The following is a 22,532-nucleotide window of genomic DNA, read 5'->3' as shown; positions in this document are numbered from 1 at the left end:
CAAAGGACGAATATCAAGCGTATCCATTCACATAGGTATGCGTACTAACGTGTAAGTGCTACATGCCGTATACGCGATAGAAAAACGAAGGCAGTGTAACTAGAAATCCTACCGCAAGTTATTATGCATATTGTCGGGTAGCATGCATAGATCGATCAGCGTCCCTACCTATTCTACGACATCGATGGGATGCCTCCTATAGGTATTATTTTCGAATTGGGATTGACGAATGTTCTGTAGCATTGACACCCACTACATAAAGTACCTACATAGAATTGATGCAGATAGGTTACCTACCTAGGTACGTAAGAGATAGTAAGAGATACGGGGCAGTTGTAGACGCCATTACTAGATTTTGTCTACTTCTACGGATCCGTACAACTGTACCGTACCTACTTGGACTTACCTGACGAGGTATACCTTCCAGAAAAAATAATAATTTGAACACCTTCTCCCTTCTCCTAACAACAGTACGTACTTGCCGTACAGTACCCAATATCAGACCCAGTCTTGCCTGATTATCTTGTTTTTTTCCCTCTTTTTCTTTTCTACGATTAGAAACAACTTAAGGTGAGTTCTCGCATTGGACAGATTTGATGTCAGACTTGATTGATCACTGACCCGCATCCCCATCCCATGACTGGACTTGCCTACTTTCCTTACTTCTTCAAGTTGGCGCTTCGATTTCTGCTTGTACTTTTTTTTTTTTAAACGATCCACACAACCTTAGAATCCACCCAAGCAACACCCCCCAAGCACGACGTTCCTCTTTTGTCGCACCCCACTTTCTCTTTAGAACCCAAAGAGCACACCGACAACTATCGCGATATCATCCTCCCCTTTTCCCACTCTTTCTTAAGTTGTACCTAAGCTGTACCTATCCTGCGGCGTATTCTGACAACTGACGTCCCTTTAAAAGGAGACCTATCCCTCTTGGTTAATTGACAACATCCAGCCAAGTAAATTCTATCTTATACTCCAACTCGTTACTTTCTTAAATTTACTGACATCACATCGTCAGGCTCACCAACCAATTCGCGAACATGTCTTTCGGCAGTCGCAAGTTCTCTATGTAAGCTCTTACCTCGACTCTTCGTAGCTGATTCTTCGCCACGCATCATATACGTTATAACGATTTGCCAATATCTTCCCAAGCCTTGCTATTGCTATACTGTTATTTATAGATATAACACTGCTAAACCAAATAATAGGAACAGGAACACTGGTGTTCCCCGACGAAGATTCAGTATCGGCGACCCAAGTGCCAACGGTATGATCTTTAATTTCTATACCCTATACACTAGCTCCCCGGATATTTGCGTTCATGCTGTAATACCGCCAAGGACAGCACGTTGCTGTCCTTGTGTCGGGTCTAATATAGATTTGTGGCGGCCTTGGCGCTTGGCAAACGTGGTCTTCATGCTGTCGTCCCTGTATGTCTTGGTTGATATATAATATATCGCTAACAATGTGTCTTGGCAGAAACGAGTTCCAAGATCCATCGCCAGTTCCGTGCTGCAAACCCGGGTCATCTTCCCCATGCAGGGCTGGACGCCTCACGTGCCTCCACAGGTGTCGTATGGTGTACTGAACGAGCCGCCGAGTATGGCTTCCTTGACGAGCCCGATAAGTGGGCCAACCTTGGTCAAGGTGCTCCCGAAGTTGAGGACGACATCGAGGGATGCTTTGAGCGCCCTACTACCATAGACGTCTCTGTTGCTCTTAGAGAGTATGGTCCCACCGCCGGTATCAAACCTCTACGTGCTGCCGTTGCCAGGATGTACAACGAGATGCACCGTCAAGGTAAAGACAGTCAGTATTCGTGGGAAAACGTCGCCATCGTCCCCGGTGGGAGAGCCGGTCTGATCCGTATCGCTGCTGTGCTGAACAATGCCTATGTTGGCTTCTTCATTCCCGATTACACAGCTTACAACGAGATGTTGTCGCTCTTCAAGAACGTAAGGTAGTTCTCATGAACTATAACGTCTAGTACCGTTAACAATACATAGTTTGCCGCCATACCGACACCTCTCTCTGAAGAAGATGGCTACCACATCCATCCTGACGTGATTGCGAGAGAGATTGCGAGAGGTACCTCAGTCATCATAACCTCGAACCCCCGAAACCCTACGGGCAGAGTAGTGGCCAATCCCGAGTTGGCTGAGATTCAGGATATTTGCCGCGGACGCGCGACTCTTGTTAGCGACGAGTTCTACTCGGGCTACAACTACACCAGCAACTGCGATGGTACCACGATCTCAGCCGCTGAAAATATCGAGGACGTAGATGAGGACGATGTTCTCATTATCGATGGACTCACCAAGCGATTCCGTCTCCCTGGATGGCGTATTGCTTGGATTCTTGGACCCAAGGAGTTCATTAAGGCGTGAGTCTTCGAAGAAGATATACCATAACTTGGGAATTGCGCTAATATGGTGTCTCTAGCATCGGCTCTTGCGGTTCGTACCTTGACGGTGGAGCCAATGCTCCTTTCCAAGAGGCTGCTATTCCTATGCTTGAGCCGTCCCTTGTCCGCAAGGAGATGACTGCTCTTCAGCACCACTTTAGAGTTTGTGATCCCTGCTATACCCATTCGTATCTTAGTTCCAGCTGACACAGTCGTGTAGGAGAAGCGAGACTACGTGGTTAAGCGCCTACGAGACATGGGCTTCGTGATCAAGTATGTGCCGGATAGCACCTTTTACCTCTGGCTCAACCTTGAGGGTCTTCCGGGCCCTATCTCAGACGGTTTGAATTTCTTCCAGGCCTGTCTAGAGGAGAAGGTCATTGTCGTTCCGGGTATCTTCTTCGACCTGAACCCTTCTCGCCGCCGAGACTTGTTCGACAGCCCTTGTCACCACTGTAAGTCATACCCCTTTACATGAATAGCCTGCCATATTGTATCGTGCTTTTAGTTTGAATGTGTAGGTGCTAACATCCCATCACAGTCGTCCGCTTCTCATACGGTCCCAGAATGGATGTTCTTAAGATGGGCTGCGATGGTATCGAAAGAGTCGTCAGCAAGTAAGTCAATGTAATGATTAGACCACAAAGTGTAGAACTAACAACCGTATAGGTTTAAGAAGTATGTCCCTTAAATAGAGCTCGCATGTTTTACGAAAACACAGACCGCGAAGGACGGGTATGATCTGCGCAAGGAGATGGCTGCATCTTTAAACCTTTTTCTAGATAGAAAAGGAATATCTCAGGCCTTAGATTAGTATTATCTTAGAGGCTTATTGATGAAATAAATATTTTCCCTTAAAAACCTTGTTCGTGTCGTGCTTTGGTTTCACCGCTCCATGTCCCTGGCCGTATGAAGAGACCTGACGTTGAATATGCCAAGCTCAAGAAGCTTAGACACAGGACCGCAGAGCACGTGAGATCTTACACCCAGTACCTCCGCTTTCTCCCCGCCCTCACATGCAGTGAACAACAGTTAAAATATTGCGGTCTTAAACATCTCGAAAGGAAGCTCAATACGGATTTTTTACAAGACTCGATTATGCATGTATTTACCATATTGTCTATGCGAAGTAAAGCAGACTAGTCATAGCAATAGTACTGCTTATTCACCGAAATAAGAACTTGCTTGTCTTCTATATCGTACACATTACGAAGACTCGAAACTCGGTAGCAGAATCGTGTATCCTCTTCTCGAATTACTACCTGAACCCTATCGTGCATTTTCATTGATGACTGAGCCCCCGCGGACCTCATAAACGCAAGCCCCCTTTCCCGTTACCACTGCTAAACGTCAAAGGCAAAAAACTGAAATCAAGTCAAGCTACAGTACAAGCGATGAAAGGAGATGTTGATGCATAATAGCACCATTCCGAGTAAAAGTTAATCCAGGCCTAAACTATCCACTCACTATACGCTGGTTAGTGGATATGCGAAGTAGAATTGCAAGTATACGTACTAGAATTTCATCCTCCATTGGGGCGTCGCCACTGGTGGCAGCAGGTGCAGCGCCGTTGACGTTCTCATTCTGATTGCTAGCTTCGAAGTAATCCGCCATCTCAGAATCGAGCTCCTCAGCTGTCTTCTTGGCTGGGCGGCTGTTGCGCGGTCCACGGCGCTTACGACCACGAGCACCAGCACCTGCAGCCTTTGAAGCCGCTTCCTTCTTGTCATTTGCCGCAGACTTGGGCTGTGCCTTAGGCTGGGTGATGCGCTCGGTCAAAGTCTTCGCAGGAGGTGCTATCTCTGCGGCCTTGGCGGCGCTAACGACAATCTCGATCTGTAAAGTATAAGTATATTGGCTAGGATAATGAAATATAACAAACTAACCTTGATCGGTCGGTTGTCAACAAGAAGGCCGTTTAGAGCGTTGAAAGCCTTGCTGGCGCCATCGGGTTTGGCGAAGGTAACCGTAGCGATACCACGGCTTACGCTATTCGGACCGTAAGAAAGCTCCACTCGCTTGATAGGTCCAACTGAGGTCGCAAAATACTCCTATGGAGGGCACGAAGGTTAGTCTCAAGAAACCCATTCGAGGTTTGCGCAAGGCGGTAAGGCAATATCGATAATCGTAAGATCCCAGCCGACAGAGAAACATCTAGGTTAAGCATCCAAAGGTAAGTCAACATCAACGAGCACGCAGTGAGCGTTAGTAATCAGCATCCAGCCCAACGGTGAGTAAACAACTCTGGAAGATCAGCCACCCGTCACCACTACCCCCAGTCCCAAAAGTTGGATGCACTCTCGAAAAGAGGACGTGATCTCCCACTAAACCATCAGACTGCCTCCAGGTAGTCAACCTCCATGTTCCATACGATATCATCGCGTCTAAGAACAAGATGGAAAGACTCGCCCCGCATAGCCTAATATAGGATAAACAGTAATAATACCTAAGTCGAGATCGACAGTAAAGTCCTTCGCCTATTATTTGCTGTAACTCTGATGCTCACTGCCATGCTCGTTGGGTTGTAATTATCCTATAAAAGGATGTTGTTTCGCTAGAATCATGATCTCGTTTGCCGAGACAGCTAGCTTGTCATGATATGCTATAGTCCATTTACGTCTGCGCATTGTTACCTGCATGGAGGGTTGCCAAGCCTACCGGAGGTTGAACAATATTGGTGCGCGACAAGGACAGCTCAACTCCCGACATTATAGTAGCGCGATGCACATATGTGGTCGACGGAGGAGACTAGGCATTCTGACAGCTTCGTACTGGTCAAATTACACCATCTCTGGGTAAGAGGATAATCATTTCGATCGATTAAGACACGAGCGTGCGTTTTAAGGAAGATGTCGACGAAATTCCGCGGGCGACAGCCCTAGGAAACATACCTTAATTTGGCCTTCGTTCACATCTTTGGGCTAAAACAAAGTTAGCTAAGTCCGAATTTGAAGCCGGACTACGCATAATGACTTACTAGGTTGCTAACAACCACCTTGCTCTCTCCACTGCCGGTTGCCTTAGCAGGAATTTGCTTCGCCGCTGCAGCGCGAGGCTGCCTCGAAGTCTTTTGAACGCCACCAACAGGAGCAGTTGTAGCGGGTCGTCTTGTTGATCGGCGTGGGTTTTGGCGACCTTTACCGACAACGCGGCGCTGGGTAGAGACGATTTCGTCCAGAGACTGATCGAGCTTTCCGGACATATTGATTATAGTTGATTAAGACTGATTATGAGGTGGTTATATGTGATCAGGAAAACGACGCGAGGGATATTCGCGTCGAAAGGGTCAGGCTATATGTAAAATTGGCCTAACGGATATGGCGATGCGAGCGCAACGGCTTACGAAAGAACTGCTGTTAATGAACAGCGATGATGAATGCTTAATGATTTGGCGGTGGCTGAGATGAACAGTAGCTGTATGCGCGTTGCAAAAGGGATAAATAAAATGGCGGGAAATAGTTCGTGGGTGGAAAAGGTGATGGTAGAAAAATATTGTCTCGCAAGCTGGCAGGCGGCGACAAGGCGGTACGGCTGACGAAGTTGGATGCAACCGAGAAGAAGAAAATAAAAGTTGAAGGCGAAGCAACTCTGTAGTCTTCTCTCCTTGGCGGATTTATGAAGGAGGGAAAATGTATTGTTAAATTGGCGTTGTTGATGAAGTGGAAGAAAGCAGAGGTTGCTTGGAAAGAGGCGCAGTTAAGAGGAAATCAGGGAGGGAGCGCGACGTTGGGTGGAAAACAATGAGTCGCTCAATCATCCCCAATCATCCACTAAGCCGTCTACAGTCCCCACTATACGTGGCGTCTACTACCAGATTAGGGTTAGCGCATGATTTCTTGCGTCGGACATGGTTGCTTTGTTCCAACCTGAATATTTAAAGTACCTAGGTACATCTCTTATATTCATACATAATCACTGCAAAAGACGGAATATCGAATTCATTGTATATGGGATTTGAATACGGCGTTTAAGGAATAAATGACTTGCAATCGAATCGTAGTCCAGTAACCCCTTAATACGAGCCTTTTCTACAAGCCGGTAGGTCCCTAGGAAAATGGAGACTGTCCAGCTCATTCTGGAACACATAAGATCACCCTCTTAAGCAGTGTACACTAGCAGTCCATCTCCTGCAATCCCCCCTGGCAGATATCCGGATCAAGACCGATCAAGACCGATCAAATTATTTGATCAGAAAATATTCCCTCGTAGAATAGCTCTTAGTAACCCATGGCTTGGTCACGTCCCTGAACGTCCAAATTACATGGACGAACAACCATCCAGATGATGTTCCGCATCTTATATAACGCCTGGGACCGCAAGTTTATAATATTAGTCTCCTTCACTTTGTCGCTCCTGGTTGCCTTCCCACTGCTGTCGGCTGCTGTGCCGGTGTTGATTTCGCGGCTTTCTCGCTCAGGGTGCTATCCTCTTGCGAATTGACCTCGAAGAAATGGTAAAGTACAATGAGGACCATGGCCGTTGAGCCAAGGAATATGGCCAGGGAGTACAGATCGTCGTCGGAAATCATGTTGAGGTAAGAAGGATTGGATTGTCTATTGTTTCTTTGTTTGTTGAGAGAATCTAGGACAGAACGTCAATAATTTGCCATTAATAGCATTAGAACTGTAGGAAAACTTACTGTGTGTACCTCTAACAAGCTTCTTCGCTGCTAGTTTCACAGGCCAGCCGAGAAGAAGGAAAAGAGTGCTGAGGTGGTGGATGAGTGTCTTTACATGTCCACATTGAAGATGGATAAATTGAGGCCAGCTGGAGCTTTCACCAACGTCGTAATGTACCTACTACCTCTAAAGTTGATTGTACCTACCCGCGAAGGCACTGCATGTGGGGCGGTAGCATTGTGGCTAGTATGATATGTTAAGAACACAGATACCCTTACGATACATGCATAATTATGTGCTTAAACCTAAACGATACGCCACATTCCTTTCTCACGTGACGTTATCCCAAAAACTACGTATGTAGGTACCCCCGCTAGTTTACAGCCCACCATCTTTGATTCTTCAGTGTCCGTGATCATTAAAGTACCTAAATTGCCTACCTATTGTTTCTACGTAGAAACTTTGCGCCAGAACATTAGAATCCCTTGTATAGCCCGGCCAGGCGCAAACTTCGACCAATCCCCCGCTTCAACGAACCGAACATCCCTCTTTTCGTATAGGGCCATCAATTGCTTATACTACTCCGTCTCAAGATGCCTCCAAAGAAGAAGGATGAGCCCAAGGGCAAAAAGCCTTCGGCTGCCAAGGTTGCCGAGGACAAGACCTTCGGCATGAAAAATAAGAAGGGTGCTGTTGCCCAAAAGCATATCAAGCAGATCCAGGCGACAGCCAAAGCCGGAGGTAGCGCAGAAGAGAAAAAGAAGCAAGCCGAAAAGGATGCTCGAGCCCGCGAGAAGAAGGCCGCCGAAGATGCTAAGCGAGAGGCCGACCTACTACTCAACAAACCAGCACAGATCCAGAAAGTTCCCTTCGGTGTCGATCCCAAGACTGTTGTCTGTATATTTTTCAAGAAAGGCAACTGCGAGAAAGGAAAGAAGTGCAAATTCGCACACGATCTCTCGGTTGAACGAAAAACCGAGAAGAAGAATCTCTATACCGACGGTCGGGGAGAAGAGGAAGAGAAGAAGAAGCAGGAGACATCTGAAGACTGGGACGAGGAGAAGTTGCGAAAAGTTGTCCTTTCCAAGAAGGGCAACCAAGTCACTACCACCGACAAAGTCTGCAAATTCTTCATTGAAGCGATTGAAGACGGAAAATACGGTTGGTTCTGGACATGTCCAAACGGAGGCGACAAATGCAAGTATAAGCACGCTCTTCCACCAGGGTATGTTTCTTATATATTAGATTCGCGTAGCAGATTGTCTAACATAACCAATTTAGTTTTGTGCTTAAGACGAAAGAACAACGCGCAGCCGAGAAGGCTCTCATGGATAAATCTCCGCTCAAGACTCTAACCCTCGAAGATTTCTTAGAGTCGGAGAGACACAAGCTTACCGGAACGCTTACGCCTGTCACTCCAGAAAGCTTTGCGAAATGGAAGAAGGATCGGTTAGACAAGAAGGCGGCCGAGGAACAAGCCCGCCAAGCCAAGGAATCAACCGGCCGTGCCCTGTTCGAGAGTGGTAACTGGAGATTCACAGAAGAAGACGAGTCCGAAGATGAAGACGAAGAGGATAGTGCCTGGAATCTAGAAAGGCTAAGACAAGAAACGCAGGCCATCCGAGACAAGAAGGAAGCAGACCGGATAGCGACGGCCGCAGGATACTCGGCCGACTCTACTCAACCCCCAGATACCGGCAATGGTACCCCTGTAACCGCAGGCGCCTGATACCTAGTCCCATCTTAGTAGAGTAATGGAGTGAAATCTCCAAGTAAATCAGCGTCCCACCCTGGAAGATGGGCGCTCAATGCAAGTGCCTCGTCGAAACCAACGGCATGCCAGCAGGTCAGCATCACCTATCGCATTCTGGACTACAGAAACTCAGCGTAGGTCGAGCTACTACTGATCGTTGAACCGTGCGGGACAGTGGGAACCTATTATTAAATTGACGGGTTTAGTCTTCTGACTTGAGGTTTACGTAGACCATACCAATCAGATTGATTCAAATGGGAAGCACAGAACAACTCGATTATTTTTAGCCCTTGTCTCTCAATGGCAAGGTGGTTAGTACGACGAGGTAATCCCCTTCGATTTACTACCATATTGCACCTATTGAGCACTCAAGTTGACGGGGGAAGATAATTCAGAATGCATCAAGCAGTTTGTCTGTGTTCACCAAGCTTGTTTTAACACATATAAAGCTGATTTCAATGAATTCAAGCCATTTATATTTGTTTGCAGATATGCCTACTTGTGTTTGGAAGTCCCAGCTGTCTCAGAAGAAGTAAATACGACGACCTTAATCTCTCACTTCAATAATGATTGGGGAAATGAGTTTAGAACTTCTCAACATAGGGCCGTATGTCTATCTCCTGTGTGAACGCGGAACGGTGCTGGGTGTGCAAGTTCCAGTAGCTCTCAGCGATCTGTTCTTGAGTCAGCACTGAAAGAGAGTGAACGATTTCGAATTAGGTGCTTACCGCATCAGCCCTGATCTTGCCATCCTCGGCGCCATTGTTGGGGCTATAGTGACTTGTTCGAGGTATATCGATAACTCCGTCGACAATAGCATGTGCTACATGTACTCCCTTAGGTCCAAATTCGCGTGCCAGGGACTGGCCAAGAGCTCGCCGAGCAAACATGCTAGCAGCCATTGTTGAGAACAGATATGAACCCCTGATAGAAGCCGTAGCACCTGTGATGAGTAGGGTAGGTGGATGCTCTGACTCTGGTACTGCGTCCAAGAGTAGTGGAAGAGTCTTCTGAGCAAAGTTGAAGAGGCCGCGACTATCCGGCCCGTCAGTTTGTGATCAACGAGCTTCTGAAATACTTATACATACGCATTACCACCGACAGCGACATCGAAGTCTTCGACGCTCAGTTCAAGGAATGGCTTCCTCTGGAATCCAGCACCAACATTGTAAATAGCCGCAGCAAGCTTGAAGCCTGGTAGCTCCTTTGCGATCTTCTCGAAGGCCGAGTCCACTGACTTAACATCCGAAGTATCGGCACTGATACCGATCGCTTTGCCACCAGCCTTGTTAATCTCAGCCACGGTGTCCTGGTACGACTCGGGTGTACGAGTCAAAAGCACCACGGGGTAGGCCTTGGAGAAACGGATAGCACAAGCTCTTCCTAGAGAAGACTTTTATTAATGAATTTGCGGGTTATCCTGTTAGACGAAGTACTCACCTGTGCCTGGGCCAGCACCAGCGACGACAGCAAACAACTTGGAAGACATTTTATGTATATAGACTCGGGTTATAAAAAAATACGTAAATATTCTTGAGGACGTTATTAAGCTACTAAGACTAGCCAGATATTGTTTGGAATAGAGATGGTCTAATCTTGGACGGATCTTGGGACTCACTTATACATAAATAGCGATCTATCTCACCTTTGTCTACTCCGCAAATGTTCTAGAAATATACATATATGCCGGGATAACGATTAATAATTACACTTCCGCATCAGAGAGTTAGTGTACTGATGACAAATTTGACAAGATGTCGCAATAGCCCGGCCGTCGAATAGCAAGTTGAATCTGCACGCCTCCGGCTGCGAAAGACGATGACGTGCAGCATCAGTAACTGGAGAGCGCGGAGAGCGTAGTAATGGGAAAGCACCTTCTTGTCGGGAGCTATGACCACTAATAACCCGTTAGGTTAGGGTCCGTTTTAATAGTTTGACGCTTAAACGTCTCCACCACGTCTTGTAACGGAAGCAAACCGTACAAAGGAAACTTGGTATTCGTTTGTCGTTTGTCGCGTAACCGTTTTTGCTCGACTCCCGTGTACTATGTAATTCAATCGACTCAACAACGCGATTGAGTGAAACCATTGTCTCTACAGGGAAGCTTACCTACCTTACCTTACCTTACCTAACCTAAGGTATATTCTCTACAACAAGAGCACGAGGAATTATCCAAGTTCAGATAATAAGTACATTCAAATTCCAACAATAATATTTATATTTGTTCTTATAGTTCTAACTTGGCGAGACAGTAGTGAATTGTTTATGGCATGGTGATAAAAGAAGCTATGGCTGAGAGCAGCGCGACCAGGAGCTTTCAGGCATTGGCATCCGTCTCCAGTAACCTCAATGATGAGCTTGGAGAAGATGTCACGATACCTCCCGTTATTTCTGATATACTGCAACCAAGCCAGAACACCAGCTTCAAAACACCATTATCAATTTACTCGAATCAGCCAAATTCGGCCAGAGAACAAAAAGTTCAGGAGCCCTCTACAGTTATCTCGGCATCACCATTGCAAGCTAGACCTCAACTAGCTGTGCATATTAGGTCATCAGCACCATCCTCGCCATCTCATACTAGGCAAGGACAGCCTATAGGGATAAGTCAGGAACCACGACCAAGACGGGATCCTACAACCGTAAGGGAAAATATCTCTGTCGTTCTGCCTTCAGCTTCCGCACAACATGGAACAGAAGGAACTAATTTCCAACCGAAGAAGAGGGGCAGACCAAAGGGTTGGAGGAAGCCTGGAAACTCCTATGCGGATAGAAGAGAAGGCGACACAGGGGATGCTAAGCCCAATGCACCCAGGAAAGACCCCTCTAAAGAACCGAAACGGCGCGGGAGGCCGCCACGCGATCCTATACCTTCGGCTAGAGAATGGTACCTACGGTCTAATGTTGAATACGTGCCATTCTTGTGCGAATGGAAACGGCCCTCAGAGCACCCTTGTCCAGCAGAGCTGCAAAACATGAAAACACTACGCAGACACGTTTTTCTCGTCCATGGGGATGAAGACCCGTTAGTCTGCCAGTGGGGCAAGTGCGTAGCAAGGGACACCCCTATACATTTCGCAACCCAAACAGAATTCGAAGAGCACATGGAGAAGGCGCACTTCAGGTCGTTTGTGTGGCACATGGGAGATGGGTACCAGAACGAAGGTATCGCAACACTAAAGCGAGATGCAGATGAACTTCCGGAGTACTTGTTTGACGAGGATGGAAACCAAGTCACTCCATCAATTACTGAACAGCGACTCGAGGACGATCAGCAGTATAAAGAGAGGAAGCGGAAATTGAGGCGTCTCCTAATTCAACAGGACGAGAATGCTCTAACTGAAGAGGAATACACAAGGCAAACGCTTGGGCTCGTCTGATTTAAGATGACTATAGGTGGCCATGTCTTCTCGCCCATATGTAGCAGCAATAGGGATAGCTTTATTCCGTGCTAACCCGTAGTCCGGATATATACAATTGGTTTATCTGATCATAAGGGTTAGGTCTCTAGACTCGACTCCAAAGGAATAATAGCTTTCATGGTTACCTGCTTCGATATTCGAACATCCCTATTTAGGATGCAGTTCAGGCGTGTATATAATTGGAGCAAAAAATCTGTAAAATAAGCATATAACAAGCATCCCTTTGGCTTTGACACGACTCCTATTTCCGTTGCATACCTTTAGTGGTGGGTAGCTAGGTTTTCAAAGGCATAACTTTACCGGGCTTCTATGCAGCTCTAGACATCACCACGTACAGCAGACGTTTTGAGTCTATATGGTACATGTAAAACAGAGCTTGAGTTAAAAACGTAATGTACCGCATTTAATTATAAATCTAGCATGACAATCCTGCATATGTTAGGTATGTATAGGAGTAGCTCGGGTAGCTCAAGGTTATGGTACGTTCACGGTGCTAAAATCGTCAACAATGTCCGATATCATTTAACCTAGAGGCTGACCAATCCATAAAATCTAGGCCTCTTCCCATGGCACGTTTTCCCTTATGACGTAATAAACAGGGACATCGTTGAAACTTTAAGGTAGTATCGTATCGATAGTATCGATGGATCCACGCATTCCTTAAATTCCTTAACAGAAGACATCATCAGCAGTCAGTGTTACTGTAGAGTTTCTCATATTTTAGGGTTCTACAGAATAATAAAGGTGAGAAGAATAAGGCCACGTGAGAGTTGTAGTTTGTAGTTTCCGTAGTTAGTGTAAATGTACCTATAGACCTATAAACGTATAGACGGACAATTGTAATACCTGATTACCGAATGTGCAATAAAATCCCTAGGTAACGGAAATAACGGTACACATACTTGTCTACGGGGTCTACGGGGTCTACGGGTACTTCTTAAATCTGACCTAGGTACATGTAAGTGGGAAGCTAAGATGTATTGCTAAGCCCGAATTCACGGTTGTGCCTCTCTTCGTATCGTCTAAAGGGAACATAACATATCCCTTCAACTTTTACCATTCCTATATTCATCTATTCATTCGTTAATTTTCCCTTTCCCCTTCTGCGTATACCCTTCCGCGTACCGAACCCTTCCCTCGTTCACGTCCCGTCCCTATCAATGTTCATGCGGACCGAAAGGGTCTAGCGAAAAAGCATCTAGATTTACATACACTATCGCGTACGTACCTAGCCAGACCCGTGTTTTATTAGCGCATCCGCAGCCATCGGAGAACAGCCAGACCTGGACGAAGGACGAAGGACGCAAATCCTGACTTCACATATACATCCGGAAAGGTCCTCGTTAAGAAATATTACGCCGCAGGTTTTCGCAGGGAAGAAGGGTACCTTATATTAATGTGGTGATTTTATTAGTTTGGGTTTCGGTTGATTAGCAAGCAAGAAAAAGGGCAAGACCCAAAAGGCAAGAATCCGGGACGCAACGTATCCCAAGTGCCAAGTGCTAAGTGCCAAGTGGATACCTCTCAGTCCCCTCAGGTCCACCCCTTTTGCCCCTCGTCCTCACTGGCTACTGGTGGGTCAACTTATTAGTGGCTCCCCTGCTCCCCTGCTCCCCCTGGACCAAGTGCCTTACCAAGTGAGCATAGCGCCTAAACCCGCCCTGTCCCAGTGTGTCCCAGCACTTCCCAACCTGTCCCAAGCTTTTTACGCCAGGCCTAGATTGGCACCATCCAGCCAGCCAGACAGACAGCCAGACGACAGCTGCTGATTGCTGGTGCAATTACTGCTTGCTGCTACTACTACTACTGTACTACCGCCGCCGCGCTACCGCCGACATGGGGTCCGACGAGTCAATTGAACACCATTCCAACCTCAGTCACCCATCCCAAAACTCTCCTTCACCAACAACATCCGTTACCAAACGAGGCTCTCATTTCCGCATCAAAAAGCGATTTACATCATGGCATCACCCGAATGTTGACCTAAGGGACTCTAAAATAGGCGACAATACCGACACCGACAAGATGCCCGTCAAGTCGCCCGCCTCGACCGGCAATAATGCCCATAACAGTCACTTCAATCAAAAGCTGAAGAATTTCTTCCGCATTAACTCCTCCAATACCAATGGTGATAAGGAAAAGAGTCTCGACCATGCCTTGAAGTCCGAGAGCAAAGTTGGCTTCCGTCAGTCGAGGAGATTTTTCACCAACGTCGGCAGGATTAGATCGACTACCACGGCTAGCGAAGGACACCCCCTAGACGATGCACTTAGTCCCACCGCCAATGCGAATCCGTACTTCGCTCACCAAGGCCAGCCTGGCCTCCGCCATCACGACGAAGGCTCCATTCCGCCGAGCCCGCCGGATACGCCAAGCCTGAAAATACACGGCCCTGACGGCACGACGGCGAAAGAGCAGGCCACAAATGCTACGAAAGAGGAGCTAGCTCGGAAACTACGGAGAGTTGCAAGTGCCCCTAATGCTCAGGGCCTCTTCAACCACGGAAAAGGCAGCGGAGAGAGGCCGGCCACAGCTGAACTCGGCAAGGAGCCGTTGATTCAAGGTGAAAATGCCGCTTCGTTAGGCTTTGCTGATGCTAAGACGACACTCGCCGCCGATTCTGGAGGCCTTTCTGTACCGGAAAATGATGGACTCGGCGCGCTTCCTCCACCAAACCAGAACTCACTCGCTTTTCGCAGGACGTATAGTTCCAATTCGATCAAAGTCCGCACCGTTGAAGTTGGACCCGCCAGCTTTGACAAGATTAAGCTCATTGGAAAGGGAGATGTTGGAAAGGTTTACCTTGTGAGAGAGAAGAAGAGTTCTAGGCTTTACGCTATGAAGGGTAAGTTTTTCTCAATATTTATTATTACTCGTTGCGTATAGAACCGCGCTGACCCAAGCAGTCCTAAGCAAGAAAGAGATGATCAAGCGTAATAAGATCAAGAGAGCATTAGCCGAACAAGAAATTCTAGCGACGAGTAATCACCCATTCATCGTGACATTATATCATTCCTTCCAGTCCGAAGACCATCTATACCTGTGCATGGAATACTGCAGTGGTGGAGAGTTCTTCCGAGCATTGCAGACTCGTCCTGGCAAATGCATTCCCGAAGATGACGCCCGCTTCTATGCTGCGGAGGTTACGGCCGCTCTAGAATATCTTCATCTAATGGGCTTTATCTACAGGGATCTAAAACCTGAGAGTGCGTTCGCCTTTCTCTTTCTACCCAAGCCATACTAACTATGTTGCTAGACATTCTTCTCCACCAGTCAGGACATATCATGCTTTCTGACTTTGATCTCTCAAAGCAGTCGGATCCTGGCGGGAAGCCTACTATGATCATGGGCAAGAATGGTGCTAGCACTTCGTCACTCCCTACGATAGATACGAAGTCGTGTATCGCCAACTTCCGAACGAATTCATTTGTAGGAACCGAAGAGTACATCGCTCCGGAAGTCATCAAGGGCAGCGGACACACGAGTGCTGTGGATTGGTGGACACTGGGCATCTTGATATACGAGATGTTGTACGGCACTACACCTTTCAAGGGCAAGAATCGTAACGCGACTTTTGCCAACATCCTCCGAGAGGAAATACCGTTTCCGGAACACTCTGGATCACCACAGATTTCAAAGTATGTCTAAGCTGAGAACTAACTTACCGCATTGACGCTAACCCTGTTGTTTAGTCTCTGCAAGTCATTAATAAGAAAACTCCTGATAAAAGATGAGACGAGAAGATTGGGTGCGAGAGCCGGAGCTTCCGATATCAAAGTACATCCGTTCTTCAGGACAACGCAATGGGCCCTGATTCGACATATGAAGCCGCCGATAGTTCCGCACGCGGGCCGTGGTGTCGACACAGTCAATTTTAGAAATGTTAAAGAGAGTGAAAGCGTTGATATCACCGGCTCGAGACAGATGAAGGGTGTACCACTAGACAGCGGACTGGCAACACCCGGCAACGAAGCGGCCGACCCATTCGAAGAATTCAATAGTGTAACATTACACCACGACGGCGATGATTACGACAGCGACAGGTGATCATGCAGGAGCAACTCCTTGGTCGATACAGCAGATGCTCTGTTCTACGCCAACCTCTTGTTGGCATTCAGCAGCACGTCTGTTTCAGCAGCCTAAATTTACATGTGGCTATCGAAATGTGATATCTTTTGCCACGCAGCGTTGATTTCCACGCATCGCCAGCGGGTTTGTACTATGATCCTTGAAATAAATGGGAAAATACTCACCGACCATTTGCGTCTTTTCCTCTGTCCTGCCGTTCACGTCGAAGAAGATTGCGACTAAGGGCCGAGTACGAAGAATGGAAGGGGAACAATGGCGGCATCAACAAGCATTCATATGTACGGCGTTTTTTTGTCGGGCACGAGGGAGTTTTTTTTTATGTTTTATTTTTGGAAGGGAAGATCGCAAGAAAAGGGGATTCGCGAAACTATAGCAACGACTTGCTCACTTGCTCGTTCGTCTGATTTGTATGACAGCTGCAAATAAGGTCTCGCACTTTATGTCAAATTGTTCTGTTAGAAAGTCTTGAAACGAAAACCAGAAAACAGCCCGCGCTGCTTACCCTGTGAGATAGTATACCTAGCATTCATTAACTAGTCATCGGAATGTTCATATGTCTTTTTTTTTTTGTTCTTGTTTTTTTATAGCCTTTTCCATACGGTTGCGTTTTCGATAGTGTATTAGTCTTCTCAGGCATATCTTTTCCTAACATTTTATAGTGTCGAATTAAGTAGGGACATATCTGAATGAGAAGAGCCGAGTAACCAGGGTAGAAACACTATTTTTATTATTAATTAACTAGTTGGTTATCGTATCTGGTAATATTGTAGGCACCAAACACTGAGATCGTGATAATATGTGTTGGGTTGGATGTAATGCATGATGTGGTTTGAGGCTGACCTCCTGACATCCGCGGGGGGGCGAGTGGGTGTCATGTAGTATTCCTTGTGACCACCCTCCGGCACGGCACGAGGCTGCTTTCTTAATGAAGCGATGTCTGCTACCCCCCTAGCTCGTTAGGGTCTGATCCGATCCGATCCGATCCGTGTAAATCCAGTTCGCTCTTAAGAGCACTTGAATATTACTCACTACTAGGTATTACTACCTTGCATAGGTACGTAGTAGGTAGTAGTCTTGCTACTTGTTGCTAGATGATCGACGGCACACGATAGACATGTTTTTAGAACCGTCTAACTTGGAATACTACTCTGTTTTAATAATCATGCTGATATAATATATACTACCAACCTATGCATATTAATATATAATAATAGTAAGAGCCGCCTTGCCGAATGCTACCCAGGGATCGTCATCCTAGGACCCAAGTCGGAATAAATAGATTCGACGCTCGCGCGAGAACGTTCCCGGAGGCGAACTTATAAATACATAGGATTCATGTAACCCGGATCTAGGCGGCGGGACTAACAAGCGAACGGGAAGTTATGGTATTGTGATGAGTGAAGCGTGCGTGCTTGGATATTTACGGAGATTCGCTTTCTTATAGACTTCTTTGTGGGTTGATTTTCGGCGAAATATATCTTGAGCAACGATATATTAGAGGTTTCAGCCATGACGCAAGCAAATCTAGAGCAGCAGCAGCAGCAGCTCGAGTTGCTAGGCCCGGCTTATGTGCTGGAATGGACAGAGAGTCAGCGCCACTGCTCCCGGCGGTACTTTAGAAGTGCCGAAGAGCTGCGCACTGATATTCAGCAGCAGGAAAAGGAACCGCAGAGGTTTGAGCCCCGACGTCGGCTCCTAGTCCTCCGCGAGTTGCCCCTGGACTACGTGCAGGTGTTAAGAGACCTGCTGGATATTGACGCGGGCTTTATCGACGCACATATTAGTCGGTTGAGCTATAGGCCGCTGGTAAGGCGGAGGCGGGACCATGGGGCTACTCGGACCGGATTCGTTCGCTTCGAGTATCCGGAGTTGTTTACGGCACCGAAGGGATTTACCCCGGATGCAAAGAGGGTCCCGTCGGCGACTGGCTCTCGTACTAGAGGTGATGATAACGTTGAAGAACCGTCTCTGCATCTTATCTCGGACGACGGAAAAGGGGTACTGTTCTGCCGCGCTTCGTTATGGCAGTGTGCCAAGGCCAATGGTAAAGATTCCATTACTCATAACTTATCAAAAAGACTATTGCTAACCCCGTCTCTCAGTCCTTCTGATGGACTGTCCGGCATGGACTCGGAAACATCGTTCTTCGGACCCAGGCCAAGTTCTCGCTACTACCAGCCTGGTAGATGGAGATATGTCGAATTTTGAGTCGCTTCTCTACCATGGCTTAGAGGAGGAATGGCGTGATAGTTCCTACGAGGACGTAGATATACGTGCTCTCGTGCAAGACATCGCCGTGCACCAATGGACCGAATTCTTCGATATGGTTTCTTCGAATATATCCCCCGGTATGCATCACATGACGGCGCTGTACTGGCAAGTACAGGAAACCCTAGAAAGAAACCTGAGCAGCGCTGAGCTCTGCGAGAAATCACTCCAGGGTACAAGCTCCCCGTCTTTAACCCCCTATTCCACTAAATCAGACTGGGAATCCCTCCTCTCCCGCCTTAATAGACATGTCTCGTTACTGAACCACCTTGCCCCTATTTCCACACACAGCCCTAACCCTAGTCCCACTATCCCCGGCAGCATCCCACCCCGTCCACTGGAGAAGCAGCCCCTTACTACAAGAGGTATTCCCCCATCAGAAATGATCCCCCGCCACCATCACACCCGCAGCGGCAACAACTCCTCTAGCGCCGACGAACAGAACAAGCACGCGTTAGACCGCGTCTCGTACATGGGCGGCGTTCTACTCCCACTATCGATCGTTTCCAGCATCCTATCCATGAGCGACCCGTTCGGGCCCACGGGGCCCATGTTCTACGTCTTCTGGGCGGCGGCCGTGCCTCTAGTCTTCGTCGCCATCCTAATCATCTACGCTGATTCGATCCGCAAGGCCGAGGTCTGGATCGAGGTCGCGAGTAATGGTAGTAACACCGGCATTGGTGATACTAGCGAAGAGAAACCTGGGACCGATCTTGAAGGTCAGGCTTTACCGTATAATGGGCTTGGGATCGCGGCGCTGGGAAGGGGGGAAGAAGGTGAGGAGGCAATGGGGACAGATTCGTTGGATGAGCCAGCTATGATGGTAGAGAAGCTATTCAAAGATGCTGGGAGTAGAAAGTGGCAGAAAAAGCAGCTTGGTTGGGGTGGCGCATGTAAGACTGCTTTGCGTATTTACAAGCTCAAGAAACCACCCAGCTGGGTTAGGCATGGAAGGACAGTTTAAAGTACGCAGGCTAATATTAGAATAATATACAATCTTATATTAAAACTTTGGAACTACGGTTGCTCAAGGTGCGAGTTGACATCTATTCCCAGCGGCTCTCCGTTTCCGAGGGACTTGGGCTTTTTGTGACATTGTTTATCATGGTTGGAGATACACAGCCGAAAGTGAACCACGAGCTCCATGCGCGGCATAGCCTTGATGATTTCACGGCACCGGGAGTGGCCATGGTCGAATTGCTGCACGGCGTGAATAACAGCTCCGGGGTCGATTACTGATTTCGTCTGGACGTTCATCTGATTCGGCGAGATGACTAGAGCTGAGGATGGAATGTCGTCTTGAGCTCTGAGCCAAAGGTTTTTTAGATCGTCATAAGACTGCTTAATATACTTCTCACCCAGTTCCGTAATGTATTCAAGCCAATCTGCAACTCTCCGCTATCCTAGGTTGTTAGCACTTATATCATCTCGCAGTCTCGCAACTGACCTGGAAGTATGGCGGATCCGACTCCTCAACGTATAGCTCTTTTAGCTGCCGCAGTTTCCCACGATCGTTAGCATTAACAAGAAGGGTATGACATCTATCAGCACCCTTTCCAAAGATCGCTTGCACCTTGGGAGATCTACCAAGGTGCATCAGTATGCTGTCGTGGTAGAACAGATACTGCGGTACGCCGGACCAGAAACCCCGCTTATGTTTCCATTGCTCTACGAAGAACTTCCCCGAAGCACCCGATAGAGCTGCGAGGCTCACGCAGACGGGACTTGCGGGAGAGCTGGCGAAGTAAAACCTGGTGACGGCGGGATTGTTGACATGTTCCATAACGAGGCCGTTCTGTTCCGTAACGTGACCCTGAACATGTTGAAAAACGGAATCATCGAAGCAGAGCGTATCGGTAGAAGGATCAAACCACGTCATCTGCTTAATCACGTAGCAGACGCCACGAGGACGACTACCAACGAACTTCCATGACCCAGACCGCGAAGCGAATCGCCGTGCTTCACGATTTACTGAAAGCAACGCTGGCGGAGCTAATATCACGGCTACCAAGTCTGAGCCGCGAATCCGCCAAGAATCGTGGTCTAACTCTTTGGTAACGTTGGCCTCGCCGTCCCGCCTGATGGAGACGGTTTCGTTCCGGATTTCAAAGACTCGGCGTGGCAGAGCAAAGCGCCATATAATATGTCTCAACTCTGCTGGAAGGTCTGGAAATCGTGGGAATGAGGTAGCAAACACCGGTTCTAACTCGACCATGGCTTCCCCGTGGTAATTATCGCAAGGGAGGCTGAATATGGGACTGCTGATCTCCAAGGGTAGATAGCTTGGTTTGGTTTAGGGAAAACAAGGCTATTCTAGGCGGTTCATACAGGAAGGTGGGTAAAAATAGTGGTATAATTATTTACTAAACTGAAGCAGATGACCCAACCGCGTGAAGGAATAACGGCGATTGGCAACCTACCCGGCCGAGACTCGGTAGTCGGAAACCGACAATATGAGCAAACGAAGCCGAGCTAAGTCTCGTCAGCATAAATATTACCTACCCAGTAGGCATACATAAGATCTGTAATTCCCTATCATAGCCATAATGTCTTCTCATAAACCCTACCGAGTCTAGTCAGCCGATGCAAACGATACGGATAATGGTCCATTGTCTTTGTAGATTTCCGCTATGCTAAAAATCCGTCGGAGTTCGGACAAACAGACAGATGAAATCGGAGATGCGGAGCACATCTACAAAGAAAGACCCTGAAAAGTGTGACATCTATGTAAAGAGTTGAAGTGAGATAGATATGTACTTGGTCGGGGCTGGCGAGCTGAAAGCATAAAGGGTCTTCGAATGTAGGTACTTCGTATATCCGAGCCCTCATTTTCGGCGTCAAACCACCTGCATTATTATTATTAACAAATGATGCGCTATTGGTCAGATCTAATCTTATCGCCGAACTGGTTCCTGAGCCACAGCGCCGGGAGGTACAACCTGAGGTACATGCATTATTATGCGATCCGAACGGTCGAATTTAATTTTTGGTTACCGGGTAGCCCCACATGCGCCTACCATTTACGTAGGTAGGTACCTACTAACATAGCAGCATAGTGGGGACCGGAGGCTCAATATCGCAAGACGGAAAAGGACCCCTCCATCCCGTTAACAAGACGCGTTTCTTCAATCCAGCATCTGCATTTTCACGTCTTCCATAAACACATAGTCGAGACCACCACCACCGTAATTCCCGTCGCGATGGAAGGCCAGGCACCCAATCCTCTACTATTGCCTCCGGATCTCACACCGCTAGAGCAAGAGGTGCTCGAAGAATACGAGCGGCTAGCAGAGAACATGAAGAAGGTGAGTTCGGCGCATGCATTCACGCGTCAGCTGATATCCTATCTTATTACCTGCACACGTGCGTGCAAGCCTACATACGTGACATGCTATACATATTTCCCGGTCCAATCATAGCACAATGTCACAGCATGGCGCTTTTCTCCTCTAACAAACACTGATGTACAAAACAGAGCAAAGCAACTAGCTAACCTCATGCAACAATAGCTCGCAACCGTACTGGACGCTATGGCCGGACAGCCCACCACCGAGATTCTCGACGGCCTGCGGGAGCTCGAGCGCAAGACAAGCCTGGTATTCACGCTGCTCAAGGCGAGCGTCTACAGCATCGTGCTACAGCAGGAGATCGACTGGGGCGACCAAGCGCAAGGCTGAGCGGATGATATACATAGAGAAATTAACGACATCACGAAATAACCTGCACCTGCTACATATTGAGCCGCTTACTTATGGTACGAATGGACTACATCAAGCAACCGTGTCTTCGGGGCCTAGAGGACTATGTTTCTAGGGAAATGTGAGCTGGCTTCGAGGAGCCTGTACGCTCGATGCTAGCAGGGAAATGTACTGTAGGGATGTATTGTACTGTTGGTGCTGGCAAGGGTATTGCCACATGCAAGCTTACAACAACTGTTCCTGGCTGCAGTCTATGGGGCATTACACCGATGAGAT

At 47.7% G+C, this 22,532-nt stretch overlaps 10 protein-coding genes across 10 annotated transcripts; 6 read left to right on the top strand and 4 right to left on the bottom strand.

Annotated features, from left to right (window-relative positions):
- Positions 1 to 319: 319 nt before the first annotated feature.
- On the top strand, positions 320 to 3,310 carry F4817DRAFT_345468 (PLP-dependent transferase). The gene is made up of 10 exons (XM_049304261.1): positions 320 to 570; positions 920 to 959; positions 1,022 to 1,072; positions 1,212 to 1,270; positions 1,483 to 1,958; positions 2,010 to 2,386; positions 2,446 to 2,569; positions 2,628 to 2,862; positions 2,949 to 3,024; positions 3,077 to 3,310. The coding sequence occupies exons 3-10, from the start codon at positions 1,044 to 1,046 to the stop codon at positions 3,096 to 3,098; spliced, it is 1,398 nt and encodes a 465-aa protein (XP_049156608.1). The 5' UTR covers positions 320 to 570; positions 920 to 959; positions 1,022 to 1,043; the 3' UTR covers positions 3,099 to 3,310.
- Positions 3,311 to 3,710: 400 nt separating this feature from the next.
- F4817DRAFT_199076 (uncharacterized protein) lies at positions 3,711 to 5,841 on the bottom strand. Its single transcript, XM_049298558.1, has 6 exons — positions 5,751 to 5,841; positions 5,385 to 5,698; positions 5,299 to 5,328; positions 4,294 to 4,458; positions 3,923 to 4,243; positions 3,711 to 3,873 (listed from the first exon to the last, which is right to left on the bottom strand). The coding sequence occupies exons 2-6, from the start codon at positions 5,607 to 5,609 to the stop codon at positions 3,871 to 3,873; spliced, it is 744 nt and encodes a 247-aa protein (XP_049156607.1). The 5' UTR covers positions 5,610 to 5,698; positions 5,751 to 5,841; the 3' UTR covers positions 3,711 to 3,870.
- Positions 5,842 to 6,257: 416 nt separating this feature from the next.
- Positions 6,258 to 7,169, bottom strand: F4817DRAFT_345461 (Oligosaccaryltransferase-domain-containing protein). Its single transcript, XM_049304260.1, has 2 exons — positions 7,047 to 7,169; positions 6,258 to 6,988 (listed from the first exon to the last, which is right to left on the bottom strand). The coding sequence occupies exon 2, from the start codon at positions 6,933 to 6,935 to the stop codon at positions 6,747 to 6,749; it is 189 nt and encodes a 62-aa protein (XP_049156606.1). The 5' UTR covers positions 6,936 to 6,988; positions 7,047 to 7,169; the 3' UTR covers positions 6,258 to 6,746.
- A 191-nt stretch (positions 7,170 to 7,360) lies between these two features.
- Positions 7,361 to 8,917, top strand: F4817DRAFT_198939 (uncharacterized protein). The gene is made up of 2 exons (XM_049298557.1): positions 7,361 to 8,251; positions 8,308 to 8,917. The coding sequence occupies exons 1-2, from the start codon at positions 7,620 to 7,622 to the stop codon at positions 8,753 to 8,755; spliced, it is 1,080 nt and encodes a 359-aa protein (XP_049156605.1). The 5' UTR covers positions 7,361 to 7,619; the 3' UTR covers positions 8,756 to 8,917.
- A 329-nt stretch (positions 8,918 to 9,246) lies between these two features.
- On the bottom strand, positions 9,247 to 10,618 carry F4817DRAFT_198921 (NAD(P)-binding protein). The gene is made up of 5 exons (XM_049298556.1): positions 10,425 to 10,618; positions 10,220 to 10,311; positions 9,868 to 10,162; positions 9,508 to 9,814; positions 9,247 to 9,453 (listed from the first exon to the last, which is right to left on the bottom strand). Exons 2-5 carry the CDS (start codon positions 10,266 to 10,268, stop codon positions 9,364 to 9,366), a joined length of 741 nt encoding a protein of 246 aa, XP_049156604.1. The 5' UTR covers positions 10,269 to 10,311; positions 10,425 to 10,618; the 3' UTR covers positions 9,247 to 9,363.
- Positions 10,619 to 11,067: 449 nt separating this feature from the next.
- Positions 11,068 to 12,159, top strand: F4817DRAFT_360452 (uncharacterized protein; the record flags this gene model as incomplete). Its single annotated transcript, XM_049306282.1, has 1 exon — positions 11,068 to 12,159. The coding sequence occupies one exon, from the start codon at positions 11,068 to 11,070 to the stop codon at positions 12,157 to 12,159; it is 1,092 nt and encodes a 363-aa protein (XP_049156603.1).
- Positions 12,160 to 14,226: 2,067 nt separating this feature from the next.
- On the top strand, positions 14,227 to 16,248 carry F4817DRAFT_360451 (Pkinase-domain-containing protein; the record flags this gene model as incomplete). Its single annotated transcript, XM_049306281.1, has 4 exons — positions 14,227 to 15,046; positions 15,108 to 15,407; positions 15,458 to 15,839; positions 15,894 to 16,248. The coding sequence occupies 4 exons, from the start codon at positions 14,227 to 14,229 to the stop codon at positions 16,246 to 16,248; spliced, it is 1,857 nt and encodes a 618-aa protein (XP_049156602.1).
- Positions 16,249 to 17,194: 946 nt separating this feature from the next.
- Positions 17,195 to 19,538, top strand: F4817DRAFT_198870 (uncharacterized protein). Its single transcript, XM_049298555.1, has 2 exons — positions 17,195 to 18,334; positions 18,393 to 19,538. The coding sequence occupies exons 1-2, from the start codon at positions 17,800 to 17,802 to the stop codon at positions 19,520 to 19,522; spliced, it is 1,665 nt and encodes a 554-aa protein (XP_049156601.1). The 5' UTR covers positions 17,195 to 17,799; the 3' UTR covers positions 19,523 to 19,538.
- Position 19,539: 1 nt separating this feature from the next.
- On the bottom strand, positions 19,540 to 20,933 carry F4817DRAFT_198849 (uncharacterized protein). Its single transcript, XM_049298554.1, has 2 exons — positions 20,006 to 20,933; positions 19,540 to 19,956 (listed from the first exon to the last, which is right to left on the bottom strand). Exons 1-2 carry the CDS (start codon positions 20,771 to 20,773, stop codon positions 19,576 to 19,578), a joined length of 1,149 nt encoding a protein of 382 aa, XP_049156600.1. The 5' UTR covers positions 20,774 to 20,933; the 3' UTR covers positions 19,540 to 19,575.
- A 533-nt stretch (positions 20,934 to 21,466) lies between these two features.
- Positions 21,467 to 22,322, top strand: F4817DRAFT_198835 (DASH complex, subunit Dad3). The gene is made up of 2 exons (XM_049298553.1): positions 21,467 to 21,863; positions 22,068 to 22,322. The coding sequence occupies exons 1-2, from the start codon at positions 21,759 to 21,761 to the stop codon at positions 22,233 to 22,235; spliced, it is 273 nt and encodes a 90-aa protein (XP_049156599.1). The 5' UTR covers positions 21,467 to 21,758; the 3' UTR covers positions 22,236 to 22,322.
- Positions 22,323 to 22,532: the final 210 nt, after the last annotated feature.

Source organism: Daldinia loculata, assembly GCF_022478755.1.
Source record: "Daldinia loculata strain CBS 113971 unplaced genomic scaffold F4817scaffold_45, whole genome shotgun sequence".
Classification (NCBI taxonomy): Eukaryota; Fungi; Ascomycota; class Sordariomycetes; order Xylariales; family Hypoxylaceae; genus Daldinia; species Daldinia loculata.
The sequence above is the reverse complement of the archived record's forward strand: the minus strand, read 5'-3'. Positions and strand labels throughout refer to the sequence as shown.

Coding starts and splice junctions, on each gene's coding strand:
- F4817DRAFT_345468 (XM_049304261.1), top strand. CDS start 1,044: ATGTCTTTCGGCAGTCGCAAGTTCTCTAT. Junction 1,959..2,009: donor TGTTGTCGCTCTTCAAGAAC/GTAAGGTAGTTC, acceptor AACAATACATAG/TTTGCCGCCATACCGACACC. Junction 2,863..2,948: donor CGACAGCCCTTGTCACCACT/GTAAGTCATACC, acceptor ATCCCATCACAG/TCGTCCGCTTCTCATACGGT.
- F4817DRAFT_199076 (XM_049298558.1), bottom strand. CDS start 5,609: ATGTCCGGAAAGCTCGATCAGTCTCTGGACGAAATCGTCTCTACCCAG. Junction 5,329..5,384: donor AGGTGGTTGTTAGCAACCTA/GTAAGTCATTAT, acceptor ACTTTGTTTTAG/CCCAAAGATGTGAACGAAGG. Junction 4,459..5,298: donor TGAACGAAGGCCAAATTAAG/GTATGTTTCCTA, acceptor TGCCCTCCATAG/GAGTATTTTGCGACCTCAGT.
- F4817DRAFT_345461 (XM_049304260.1), bottom strand. CDS start 6,935: ATGATTTCCGACGACGATCTGTACTCCCTGGCCATATTCCTTGGCTCA.
- F4817DRAFT_198939 (XM_049298557.1), top strand. CDS start 7,620: ATGCCTCCAAAGAAGAAGGATGAGCCCAAGGGCAAAAAGCCTTCGGCT. Junction 8,252..8,307: donor AAGCACGCTCTTCCACCAGG/GTATGTTTCTTA, acceptor TAACCAATTTAG/TTTTGTGCTTAAGACGAAAG.
- F4817DRAFT_198921 (XM_049298556.1), bottom strand. CDS start 10,268: ATGTCTTCCAAGTTGTTTGCTGTCGTCGCTGGTGCTGGCCCAGGCACA. Junction 10,163..10,219: donor TGGTGCTGGCCCAGGCACAG/GTGAGTACTTCG, acceptor AGTCTTCTCTAG/GAAGAGCTTGTGCTATCCGT. Junction 9,815..9,867: donor GTCGCTGTCGGTGGTAATGC/GTATGTATAAGT, acceptor CGGGCCGGATAG/TCGCGGCCTCTTCAACTTTG.
- F4817DRAFT_198870 (XM_049298555.1), top strand. CDS start 17,800: ATGACGCAAGCAAATCTAGAGCAGCAGCAGCAGCAGCTCGAGTTGCTA. Junction 18,335..18,392: donor GCAGTGTGCCAAGGCCAATG/GTAAAGATTCCA, acceptor CCCGTCTCTCAG/TCCTTCTGATGGACTGTCCG.
- F4817DRAFT_198849 (XM_049298554.1), bottom strand. CDS start 20,773: ATGGTCGAGTTAGAACCGGTGTTTGCTACCTCATTCCCACGATTTCCA. Junction 19,957..20,005: donor CGGATCCGCCATACTTCCAG/GTCAGTTGCGAG, acceptor AACCTAGGATAG/CGGAGAGTTGCAGATTGGCT.
- F4817DRAFT_198835 (XM_049298553.1), top strand. CDS start 21,759: ATGGAAGGCCAGGCACCCAATCCTCTACTATTGCCTCCGGATCTCACA. Junction 21,864..22,067: donor TAGCAGAGAACATGAAGAAG/GTGAGTTCGGCG, acceptor ATGCAACAATAG/CTCGCAACCGTACTGGACGC.